Source organism: Oncorhynchus mykiss, chromosome 12 (assembly GCF_013265735.2).
Source record: "Oncorhynchus mykiss isolate Arlee chromosome 12, USDA_OmykA_1.1, whole genome shotgun sequence".
NCBI classification, from domain to species: domain Eukaryota; kingdom Metazoa; phylum Chordata; class Actinopteri; order Salmoniformes; family Salmonidae; genus Oncorhynchus; species Oncorhynchus mykiss.
In genome coordinates, this window is record NC_048576.1 from 83,273,122 (window position 1) to 83,285,397 (window position 12,276).

The 12,276-nt window shown below is 43.2% G+C and overlaps 1 protein-coding gene across 2 annotated transcripts in view; it reads left to right on the forward strand.

The window, feature by feature from the left end:
• Window positions 1-12,276, forward strand: part of LOC110538663 (acid-sensing ion channel 2) — a 448,422-nt gene that overhangs the window by 413,813 nt on the left and 22,333 nt on the right. For both annotated transcript variants that reach the window (XM_021625621.2, XM_036938819.1), the window contains one exon: window positions 9,348-9,475. In XM_021625621.2, coding sequence (XP_021481296.2) covers window positions 9,348-9,475 — 128 coding nt within the window. The remainder of the gene's footprint in view (window positions 1-9,347; window positions 9,476-12,276) is intronic.

Sequence of the window (12,276 nt, forward strand, 5' to 3'; positions counted from 1 at the left end):
CCGATCCCTTTTCCCTTTTCTGTTGGTTTTGTCTTATTGGTTACACCTGTTTCTTGTTTAGGTTTTAGTACCTGAATATTGTTCGGTTGTCAACTTCTGTGAGCTGGATGAAATTCCTTTGTTCTCTCTATGAAAACTCACTCTCTCTCTATACTGTCTGGCCATGAGGCAGGATTCTCCTCCAGGAATTTACGACCTGAGGTCGCAGCAGCCTGGATGTAGGAAAGACAGAGAGAGGGGGATGGTGCAGGGGGAGGGGGAATAGTGCTCGCTGTACCCAAAGAGGGCAATGTCATGACAGTGGGCAGAACTGAAAAAGTGTGTGTGAGCAAGGAGGCCTACAAACCTGACTCAGTTACACCATCTCTGTCAGGAGGAATGGGCCAAAATTCACCCAACTTATTGTGGGATGCTTGTGGAAGGCTACCTGAGACGTTTGTCCCAAGTCAAACAATTTAAAGGCAATGCTACCAAATACTAATTGAGTGTATGTAAACTTCTGACACACTGGGAATGTGATGAAAGAAATAAAAGCTGATATAAATCATTCTCTCTACTATTATTCTGACATTTCTTAAAATAAAGTGGTGATCCTAACTGACCTAAGACGGAATTTTTACTAGGATTAAATGTCAGGAATTGTGAAAAACTGAGTTTAAATGTATTTGGCTAAGGTGTATGTAAATGTCCGACCTCAACTGTACCAGGAGTCATGTCGAGCTATCTAAGCATCAAAGCATTAAGATGGGTTGTTTATAATTACTAAACAAAGGGAAACACTAGCCTTTATAATTCATAATGTGCTATGAATGTAGCCAGGTAGATCTTAGGTGAAGGTTTTTCTTATATAACAGGATTAAGTTGAAATTGTTCTGAGGGATATTATAGAGTATCCCCAGGCAGCTCATTATCTCACCTTTAAAACAATGAAAGTGAATGTTCACTTCCTCCCTGTCACCTACTTCAATTGGCTCAGCTATTTCCAGCATCCCACCACTACCAAATCTGTTCCAAAGTATTCCCACGCATAGAGAGTGTACAGAATATTGCTCTTTCCATGATATAAACTGACCACGTGAATCCAGGTGAAAGCTATGATCCCTTATTGAAGTCACTGGTTAAATCCACTTCAATCAGTGTAGATGAAGGGGAGGAGACCGGTTAAAGAAGGATTTTTAAGACTTGAGATAATTGAGATATGTATTGTGTATGAGGACCTTTCAGAGGGTGAATGGGCCAGACAACATATTTAGGTGCCTTAGAACGGGTTATGGTAGTAGGTGCCAGGCGGACCGGTTTGAGGTGCCAGGCGGACCGGTTTGAGGTGCCAGGCGGACCGGTTTGAGGTGCCAGGCGGACCGGTTTGAGGTGCCAGGCGGACCGGTTTGAGGTGCCAGGCGGACCGGTTTGAGGTGCCAGGGCCAGGCGGACCGGTTTGAGGTGCCAGGCGCACCGGTTTGAGGTGCCAGGCGGACCGGTTTGAGGTGCCAGGCGGACCGGTTTGAGGTGCCAGGCGGACCGGTTTGAGTGTGTCAAGAAATACAGCTCTGCTGGGTTTTTCATGCTGAACAGTTTCCCGTGTGTATCAAGAATGGTCCACCACCCAAAGGACATCCAGCCAACTTGACACAACTGTGGGAAGCCTTGGAGTCAACGTGGGCCAGCATCCCTGTGGAAAGCTTTCGACACCTTGTAGAGTCTATGCCCTGACGGACTGAGGCTGTTCTGAGGGCAAAAGTGCTCTGATGCTCTGTACACTCAGTGTATGTGATCGTATACAGCCTAATAGTGATTGAGTTAACATTGATACACACACTCTCATGACTCCATCCTGACTCCCATCTGAAGCGTTGGATACTGTCGGAGAGCATAGATTAGCCACGGCCTTCATTTGTAACCATGAAAGAGAAGTCCTTGACTTTGATTTCTCTCTCATCTTTTCACAGACAAGCCAGGACAAATTTCTCCACCTCTTTCTCTCTCTATAACGCTCCATCCCTTTCTCGCTCCATGTTCTTTCTCCCCATTCCCTTGTGCTGCTATATCTTTCTCCTTCTGTCCTCCCTCTGTTTTCCCTTTCTCTCTCTGTCTCTTCGATTTGATTCTGATTCTCCATTGAGTTGTTTAGACTCTGATTCCACATTGAGTTGTTCAGATTCTGATTCCCTATTGAGTTGTTTAGATTCTGATTCCCTATTGAGTTGTTTAGATTCTGAATCTCCATTGAGTTGTTTAGATTCTGATTCCCCATTGAGTTGTTAGATTTCTGATTCTCCATTGAGTTGTTTAGATTCTGAATCTCCTTTGGGTTGTTTAGATTCTGATTCTCCATTGAGTTGTTTAGATTCTGATTCTCCATTGAGTTGTTTAGATTCTGATTCTCCATTGAGTTATTTAGATTTTGCCGCCAAACTTCATTGGATTCACAGCTAATGAACTTGAATCATTACCTTTGGTGTTCAGAGGATCCTCGGCAGTAATACCCCTCTCCCCGCTCTCTTTCTCTCTCTCTCCGTATCCTCTCTCCCTCTAACAACCTGCCATCATCATCTCAGATATCCACCATGTTAGAAAAAAGAGGAGAGTGGAACTTCAAACAGAACCTAACACATGTTGTAGTTCTAAGGACCCTTCTCTCTCTGCTCTGTCTTATTAATTCAGCACTCTCAGGCTTCTCAACAGACTCATGGTGCTGTGAGGCCTCCCGAACACAACATGAGGTTGTTTTTTTAACAACAGGTCAGACAGCGGGTATGATCCACACTGGAGTGGAAAATACTCCTCCGATGCCTTTTTAGTGTTATTTGGTGATAATACACATTGACTTGTGCGTGTGTGTGGAAACTTGACCATGAAACACCCCTGTTTACATGAATGTCCAAATGAACAATGTTACTCATCAAATGCAACATGGAACAGCAGGCGTATTTCTAGAAGGAGGACAGTGTAGTGTTAAACTTGCTGCCTGATCAAACACAGGTGGCTGGATCAGATAGGCTACAACATGGCAGATTGGCTGGGTAGTGTGGTGGGGGTCCACAGCTGTGGTGTATGGCAATTGGCAAATCCTCTGGCTGTGTGGGAGGTGTGTGAAGGATGGCGGGAGGGAGGGAGGTGTGTGAGGGGTGGAGGGAGGGAGGTGTGTGAGGGGTGGAGGGAGGGAGGTGTGTGAGAGGTGGAGGGAGGGAGGTGTGTGAGGTGTGGAGGGAGGGAGGTGTGTGAGGGGTGGCGGGAGGGAGGGAATGTAATGTCTGTGATGGAATAGCAGAAACAAGGTTGACCCCGGGCTATGTGGGAGACGTGAACCCTGGCAGCAGGGGCCCACACAAGATTAGATGTGACTGTTCTTATTTGATTTCATACACACATTCGTGGACACATACACACTATCTCGGTCTTTCTCTCTCTCTCTTTCTCACATACTCTCAGCCCGTTTTCTTCCTCTGCAACGACTGATTCTCTTATTCCCCTCTGCTCCGTGATTTCTCATTTCAGCCGGAGATGGAATCACAGCTGACACGTCCTGAAAGGAAGGGAAATGAAATACCATAGTCATTTATTTCGGAAGTCCCACTCAAATACATTACCTGTGGAAACGATGGTGATAAAAATGATGATGGCGGTACTGATGATGATTATTTCAATCACACTTTCTATCTGTCCATCTCATTCAGATCAAATCTGGTGATGGTGATTTGTTGTGTTCGTGATGGACTGTACAGTAAACTCACATAGCAGTGTGTGTTGATGCTCATATAATCCATGCCCTCCGTTCTCTCCCATCTAAATTAGTATTTCAAAAAGAATATACATTTTCCTCATAATGTACATGACACCACCATGATTACCCATCCATCCAACACGCCCCCATCTACATCGACGGGGCCGCAGTGGAGAGGGTCAAAAGCTTCAAGTTCCTCAGCGTGCACATCACTGAGGACCTGAAATGATCCCTCCACAACGACAGTGTGGTGAAGAAGGCGCAACAGCACCTCTTCAACCTCAGGAGGCTAAAGAAATTCAACTTGGCCCTTAAGACCCTTACAGACTTCTACAGATGCACCATCGAGAGTATTCTGTTGGACTGTATCACCTCCTGGTACGGCAACTGCACCGCCCACAACCACAGTGCTCTCCAGAGGGTGGTGCGGTCACACTGTCTGACCTCCATGACATCTACAACACCCGGTGTCACAGGAAGGCCAAGAAGATCATCAAAGACCTCAGCACCCCGAACCATGGCCTGTTCACTCCGCTACCATCTAGAAGGCGGAGGCAGTACAGGTGCATCAAAGCTGGCACAAGAGACTGAAAAACAGCTTCTATCGCCAGGCCATCAGACTGTTAAACAGTCATCACTAGCCAACCTCCACCCAGTACCCTGCCCTGAACCTTAGACACAGTCACTAGTCCCAGAGTACCACCCGGCACTCTGCCCTGAACCTCAGAGAATGCTCCCCAATGTACATAGTCATTGAACATTGGTCACTTTAATAATGTTTACATACTGTTTTACCCAATTCATATGTATATACTGTATTCTAGTCAAGGCTCATCCTATATAACACCTATTCTATTTTACTCTATTCATATACTGTCCATACTGTCTATTAGAGGTCGACCGATTAATCGGAATGGACGATTAATTAGGGCCGATTTCAAGTTTTCATAACAATTGGAAATCTGTATTTTTGGATGCTGATTTTGCCGATTTCTTTAAAATAAAAAAAATTACAACAAAAAATTACAGTTAAGAACACATTCTTATTTTCAATGACGGCCTAGGAACGGTGGGTTAACTGCCTTGTTCAGGGGCAGAACAACAGATTTTTACCTTGTCAGCTCAGGGATTCAACTAGTCCAACGCTCTAACCACCTGCCTCACGAGGAGCCTGCCTGTTACGCGAATGCAGTAAGAAGCCAAGTTAAAACCTCTTATGGAGCATGTGAATTTTTTCAGCTTTTTGTTAAAAATCGCGCAAAATTTCAACGTCCTGCTACTCATGCCAGGAATATAGTATATGCATATGATTAGTATGTGTGGATAGAAAACATTCTGACGTTTCTAAAACGGGTTAAATCATGTCTGTGACTATAACAGAACGTGTGTAGCAGGCAAAACCCCAAGGAAAACTGTTCACAAAAAAAACCCCAAAAATATCCCTCCGCCAGTCTCTGTATTGTCTATGGCAAGGGAAAATAGATAGGGCCCAGTTTACAGTTCCTACAGCTTCCACACGATGTCGCCAGTGTTGGGAATTGGGTTGAAGTTAATCCTTGGAGAAATAGGCACTTCCTGCCATCGAGTACACCGGGGGAAGTTATGAAAGAGAGAATATGGACCATGATTTCAAGACTTGCTGCTATTGAATACATATCGCCCCGTGATCAATTTGATCGATTATTAACGTTTACTAATACCTAAAGTTGGATTACAAAAGTAGTTTGAAGTGTTTTGTCAAAGTTTATAGGCAACTTTTTTAATTTAAAAAAATTACGTTGCGTTTTGGAAAGCTGTTTTTTCCTGGATCAGACGGGCTTCATAAATGGACATTTTGGGTATACATGGACGGATTTAATTGAAAAAAATACCCAATTGTGATGTTTATGGGACATATTGGAGTGCCAACAAAGAAGCTCGTCAAAGGTAATGAATGTTTTAGATTTTATTTCTGCGTTTTGTGTAGCGCCGGCTACGCTAATTATTTTGTTTACGTCTCCTTCAGGTATTTCGGGGGGGTGCATGCTATCAGATAATAGCTTCTCATGCTTTCGCCGAAAAGCATTTCTAAAATCTGACATGTTGGCTAGATTCACAACGAGTGTAGCTTTAATTGAGTACCCTGCATGTGTGTTTTAATGAAAGTTTGAGTTTTATCGAGTACTATTAGTTGTCACTCTGAAATTTCCCCTGATGTTGATCCCTGTACAGGGACCGCAGCCATAACAAGTTGCTAGCTAGCATTAAACGTATCTTATAAAAGACAATCAATCATAATCACTAGTTTTGTGTGTGATATTACTAGTTTATCTAGTGTGTCCTGCGTTGCATATAATCGATGGGGTGCGCATTCGCGAAAAAGGACTGTCGTTGCTCCAACGTGTACCTAACCATAAACATCAATACCTTTCTTAAAATAATGCACAGAAGTATATATTTTTAAACCTGCATATTTTGTTAAAATATATCCAGGTTAGCAGGCAATATTAACCAGGTGAAATTGTGTCACTTCTCTTGCGTTCATTGCACGCAGAGTCAGGGTATATGCAACAGTTTCGGCCGCCTGGCTCATTGCAAACCAATTTGCCAGAATTTTACGTAATTATGACATTACATTGAAGGTTGTGCAATGTAACAGCAATATTTAGATAAAATACGGAACGGTTCCGTATTTCACTGAAAGAATAAACGTTTTGTTTTCGAAATGAGAGTTTCCGGATTCGACCATATTAATGACCTAGGGCTCGTATTTCTGTGTGTTATTATGTTATAATTAAGTCTATGATTTGATAGAGCAGTCTGACTGAGCGATGGTAGTCACCAGCAGGCTCGTAAGCGTTCATTCAAACAGCACTTTAGTGTGTTTGGCAGCAGCTCTTCGCAATGCTTCAAGCATTGCGCTGTTTATGACTTCAAGCCTATCAACTCCCGAAATTAGGCTGGTGTAACCAATGTGAAATGGATAGCTAGTTAGCGGGGTGCGCGCTAATAGCGTTTCAAACGTCACTCGCGCTGAGACTTGGAGTAGCTGTTCCCCTTGCTCTGCATGGGTAACGCTGCTTTGAGGGTGGCTGTTGTCGATGTGTTCCTGGTTCGAGTCCAGGTAAGAGCGAGGAGAGGGATGGAAGCTATACTGCTACACTGGCAATACTAAAGTGCCTATAAGAACATCCAACAGTCAAAGGTTAATGAAATACAAATGGTATAGAGAGAAATAGTCCTATAATTCCTATAATAACTACAACCTAAAACTTCTTACCTGTGAATATTGAAGACTCATGTTAAAAGGAACCACCAGCTTTCTGAGTTCTGAGCAAGGAACTTAAACGTTAGCTTTCTAACATGGCTCATATTGCACTTTTACTTTCTTCTCCAACACTTTGTTTTTGCATTATTTAAACCAAATTGAACATGTTTCATTATTTCTTTGAGACTAAATAGATTTTATTGATGTATTATATTAAGTTAAAATAAGTGTTCATTCAGTATTGTTGTAATTGTCATTATTACTAATACAATTTTTTTTTTTTTTTTTTTGAATCATCAGATTAATCGGTATCGGCTTTTTTTTTTTGGTCCGCCAATAACCGGTATCGGAATCGACATTGAAAAATCATAATCGGTCGACCTCTACTGTCTATACACACCAATTATAAATATATATATGACCCCTGCTTATATATTTATATAGGCAGTATGGATATTAATTTGATTTAATTGTATTCACTTTTTGGATTATGTGTGTATTATTATTGTATTGCTAGATATTACTGTACTGTTGGAGCTAGAAACAGAAGTATTTTTCTGCACCTGCAAATCTGTCTATGCAACCAATAAACGTTGATGTGGTTACTACATTATTTCACAGGTAGAGTAGAATAAGAAAATGTGAACCGTCATATGTCTCCACCCAGAACAGACACAAGACATGCTGCTTTGGTGATTCAGTACTGGGACTTGCTTCCTGTCCTACAAGGCAGCCACACACACACAGCACCTGTTTGATTTCCTGTTCCACACATTACCCCGTCCCCATCCCAGACGTCACGGTGCGTTTCCTTTCTGAGTGCAGGTAGCTGTGTGATGGATGGCTGCTGGGTGATGCCGTGGTGGGCTTTGTGTTCTCTGTCACTTTAAAGAAGCTGGCAAACCCTGGGTGCCGTGCTCCCTCTGCTCAGTCTTTCACTGCTTTCATTGTTCCAGTCCAGCAGCCTGATTGAAGCTGCTGCCTGTCAAACATGGAGGAGGATGGGCGGCTTGATTGAATGCACAGCAACATAGCTGCCGGATGAGAAGACTGCGGAGAGAAAGTTATTGATTTGAATATAGCCTATTTTCCTCCAAACTCTCGGCGTGTTTGTGTGAATGTGTGTGAGTGTGTTAGCACGTCTGCCTGTGGGGAATTTGTGTGCGTGTCTGGATGATGTGTGTCTGGAAGAGGGTCTCTATGCTTTGGCGAATGTCTTCCTGCCTGTGTCCTTGTAAGTGTCACTGTGTGTGTGCGTGCATTGTGGCAGCCCAGGGGAGTCAGAGGTGAAACTCACAAAGTAAGACAGCGGGAGACCAATTTGTGGTGCTTTAAACAAGGTAGTTCTTTCATAAAAGTGGGGGAAAATGGGGAGGGGAGAAATACAACTGAAAAGCCTCTCAGGTAACTGGTGGGCCACTATGTCCGTCATGGCGGCTCCTCGGACCGCCTGTGTCAATGAACAAAACAAAATAGAGAGAGAGCGATGAGTCCGGGGTTTCAATCCTTTCTACTTGTGCCGGGTGGTGTGCTACCCGGGATTAGGTAATCATCCTTCGGGACAGAGAACAGAAAGAGAGCGAGAAAGATGAGTCAAACATTGCCTAGTATCTTTGTCACTGAATCAAGGTGCTTATCATACTCACTCCGGTTCTTCTGAGGACTAGGCTGTCTGCCCGAGTGACTGCACCTCTACTTATACTCATTTGGGATAACGAGGGACAGGTGGGACCAATTCCAGGTGCCAATTGGTTGCCTGGACTGGGTAATATTGGTGTTGAATCATCAGCCTCATTTGGTGCCTGTAGAGCTGTCCATGGTGCTGACTTGATCTCGCTAGCCCTCTGGAGCTGACCAAGGTCCTGATCCTGCCTTTGAAGCTCCCTGATGGCCCCCGGGTTGCCACAGTATGTGTGTGCGCTTGTGCATGTGTGTGACTGGCTGGGTAACAGCTCTTTCATGTGTTTAGTTAAGAGACAGCCAGTGCTCCTCTATTTGATGTTGAGCCGAGGCAAATGGGCTGTCTTTCCACTGAGCGCATGTTATCCATATAGAGGAAGAAGGCAGGCAGGGAAGCATATGGCTCTCATTCACAGGCTCACCATTCATCTACTAAAGGTGATTCATAAAGGAATGTCACTGTCTTTGACTTTGTTCAAGTAAGTGTGTGTATATTGGGTACTTTTAAGTCTTTTGTGTGTGTGTGTGTGTGTGTGTGTGTGTGTGTGTGTGTGTGTGTGTGTGTGTGTGTGTGTGTGTGTGTGTGTGTGTGTGTGTGTGTGTGTGTGTGTGTGTGTGTGTGTGTGTGTGTGTGTGTGTGTGTGTGTGAGAGATAGTAACTATTAATCTCCCTGTGTGTGTCTATGTTTTCCCCCACAGAGGAGACAGCGTTTGAGGCGGGAGTGCGGGTGCAGATCCACAGCCAGGCAGAGCCCCCGTTTGTCCACGAGCTGGGCTTTGGCGTTGCCCCGGGCTTTCAGACCTTTGTTGCCACTCAGGAGCAGAGGGTAGGTGCCCTTTGACCTAAGTTATTACTGTACACACTGAATAGGTCTGCTTCAATCTTCCTGATACTTTTCACTTTTAGATTTCAATTTCAACCTCCTCCTGACTGGAGCTTATCTCTCCGAGATTAAAAACGTGCACTTCTGATAAAGAACGTTCTATTCAAGTGTGTGGGTTGTGTGTGTGTGTGTGTGTGTGTGTGTGTGTGTGTGTGTGTGTGTGTGTGTACATATACAGTTGAGGCAGGAAGATTACAATACATGGATGCCAGTTGTGATACAAACCTTATCAAAACATAAAGGCCTATGGGCTAGGCTACACAAGGTGTGTGACTAGGATTTTTTTAATGTAGCTAAAAATGGCATTTTCTCTTGCCTTACACTGGGCATCATTCACAAGTGATAGTATATAATTCACAAGTGATAGGCTAATATTTTCACCCATCAGACTATTCTTGATTTAATCTTGTCTTTACATATACTAAATAATACACTACCGGTCAAAAGTTTTACAACACCTACTCATTCAAGGGTTTTTCTTTATTTTTACTATTTTCTACATTGTAGAATAATAGTGAAGACATCAAAACTATGAAATAACACATATGGAATTACATAGTAACCAAAAAAGTGTTAAACATATCAAAATATATTTAATATTTGAGATTCTTCAATTAGCCACCCTTTGCCTTGATGACAGCTTTGCACACTCTTGGCATTCTCTCAACCAGCTTCACCTGGAATGCTTTTCCAACAGTCTTGAAGGAGTTCCCACATATGATGTTGGCTGCTTTTCCTTCAATCTGCGGTTCGACTCATCCCAAACCATCTTAATAGGGTTGAGGTCGGGGGATTGTGGACCCCAGGTCATCTGATGCAGCACTCCATCACTCTCCTTCTTGGTAAAATAGCCCTTACACAGCCGGTGTGTTGGGTCATTGTCCTGTTGAAAAACAAATGATAGTCCCACTAAGCCCAAACCAGATGGGATCGCGTATCGCTGCAGAATGCTGTGGTAGCCATGCTGGTTAAGTGTGCCTTGAATTCTAAATAAATCACAGACAGTGCCACCAGCAAAGCACCCCCACACCATAACACCTCCTCCTCCATGTTTTACGGTGGGAAATACACATGCAGAGATCATCCTTTCACCCACAAAGACACGGCGGTTGGAACCAAACCTTTCCAATTTTGACTCATCAGGCCAAAGGACAAATTTCCACCAGTCTAATGACCATTGCTCATGTTTCTTGGCCCAAGCAAGTCTCTTCTAATTATCGGTGTCCTTTAGTCGTGGTTTCTTTGCTGCAATTCATGGATGAAGGCCTGATTCACACAGTCTCCTCTGAACAGTTGATGTTGAGATGTGTCTGTTACTTGAACTCTGTGAAGCATTTATTTGTATTTTCTGTATTTTCTGAGGCTGTCCATTATTACTCTAATGAACTTATCCTCTTTAGCAGAGGTAACTCTGGGTCTTCCATTCCTGTGGCGGTCCCCATGAGAGCCAGTTTCATCATAGCGCTTGATGGTTTTTGCGACTGCACTTGAAGAAACTTTAAAAGTTCTTGAAATGTTCCGCATTGACTGACCTTCATGTCTTAAAGTAATGATGGACTGTCGTTTCTCTTTGCTTATTTGAGCTGTTCGCGCCATAATAAGGCCTTGGTCTTTTACCAAATAGGGCTATCTTCTGTATACCCCCCTACCTTGTCACAACACAACTGATTGGCTCAAATGCATTAAGAAGGAAAGACATTCCACAAATTAACTTTTAAGAAGGCATTCCAGGTGACTACCTCATAAATCTGGTTGAGAGAATGCCAAGAGTGTGCAAATCTGTCAGCAAGGCAAAGGATGGCTATTTGAAGAATCTCAAATACCAAATATATTTTGATTTTGCTTTACACTTTTTTGGTTACAACATGATTCCAAATGTGTTATTTCATAGTCTTGATGTCTTCAATATTATTCTACAATATAGAAAATAGTCAAAATAAAGAAAAACCCTTGAATGAGTAGGTGTTGTAAAACTTTTGACTGGTAGTGTGTATGTGTGACATTTGTTTTGATTTAGAATGGACCAATATCATGCACTTCTCTCTCTCGAAACCGCTTTTCCTGTGGTTCATTTTCATGACAGCCTGGTAGGCTATACTCCTGTTGTAAAGATAATCAATGTGCTTAATATTAGGAAAGTTGAGAAGTAAATATAGTAGGCCTATCCTATAGAAAGCTGATGAGATCCTCCTCTTTTTAATTGAGGCCATCACCCTATTTTCTCGTGCAATTGCATAGCCTATAGAAAGGTTGAGCAACATGATCTCATGGGCTCTCATGAAGTGTTTGATTAGATTTTCGATCACATTTGCATTGATGTCAGAGTGATTAGAGGGACAATAGAGTGCTGAGTACCAGGCAGTTAGTAAGTTTTGTAGGCTACTAATGACCATCAGCAGCATCAGAGCTTGGAGAAGCCTAATTACCGTGGAATTTGACTGCCTTCATGACTCGTGACCACCGGTGTGGCGCTAATGCGGTCACCACAACATCCCTAGGTCTGACCTCTTATCTCTGTCCACTCCCTGACTGGGAGTATCTTTCTTTATCACTCTGTCTTTCTCTCTGTCTCTCTCTCTCCCGTCTTCTCTCTCCCACTCTCCTTCTCTGACCCTGGAGATGTTTTTATCTAAGTTGCCAGGGAGTTGGCTGGATTGCCCTTGTCTTAGCTGACAGATTCCTGTCACGATTCATCTATTTGTCCTCATACTTCAAACGGCTTATGTCTCCAGCATTTACATGAG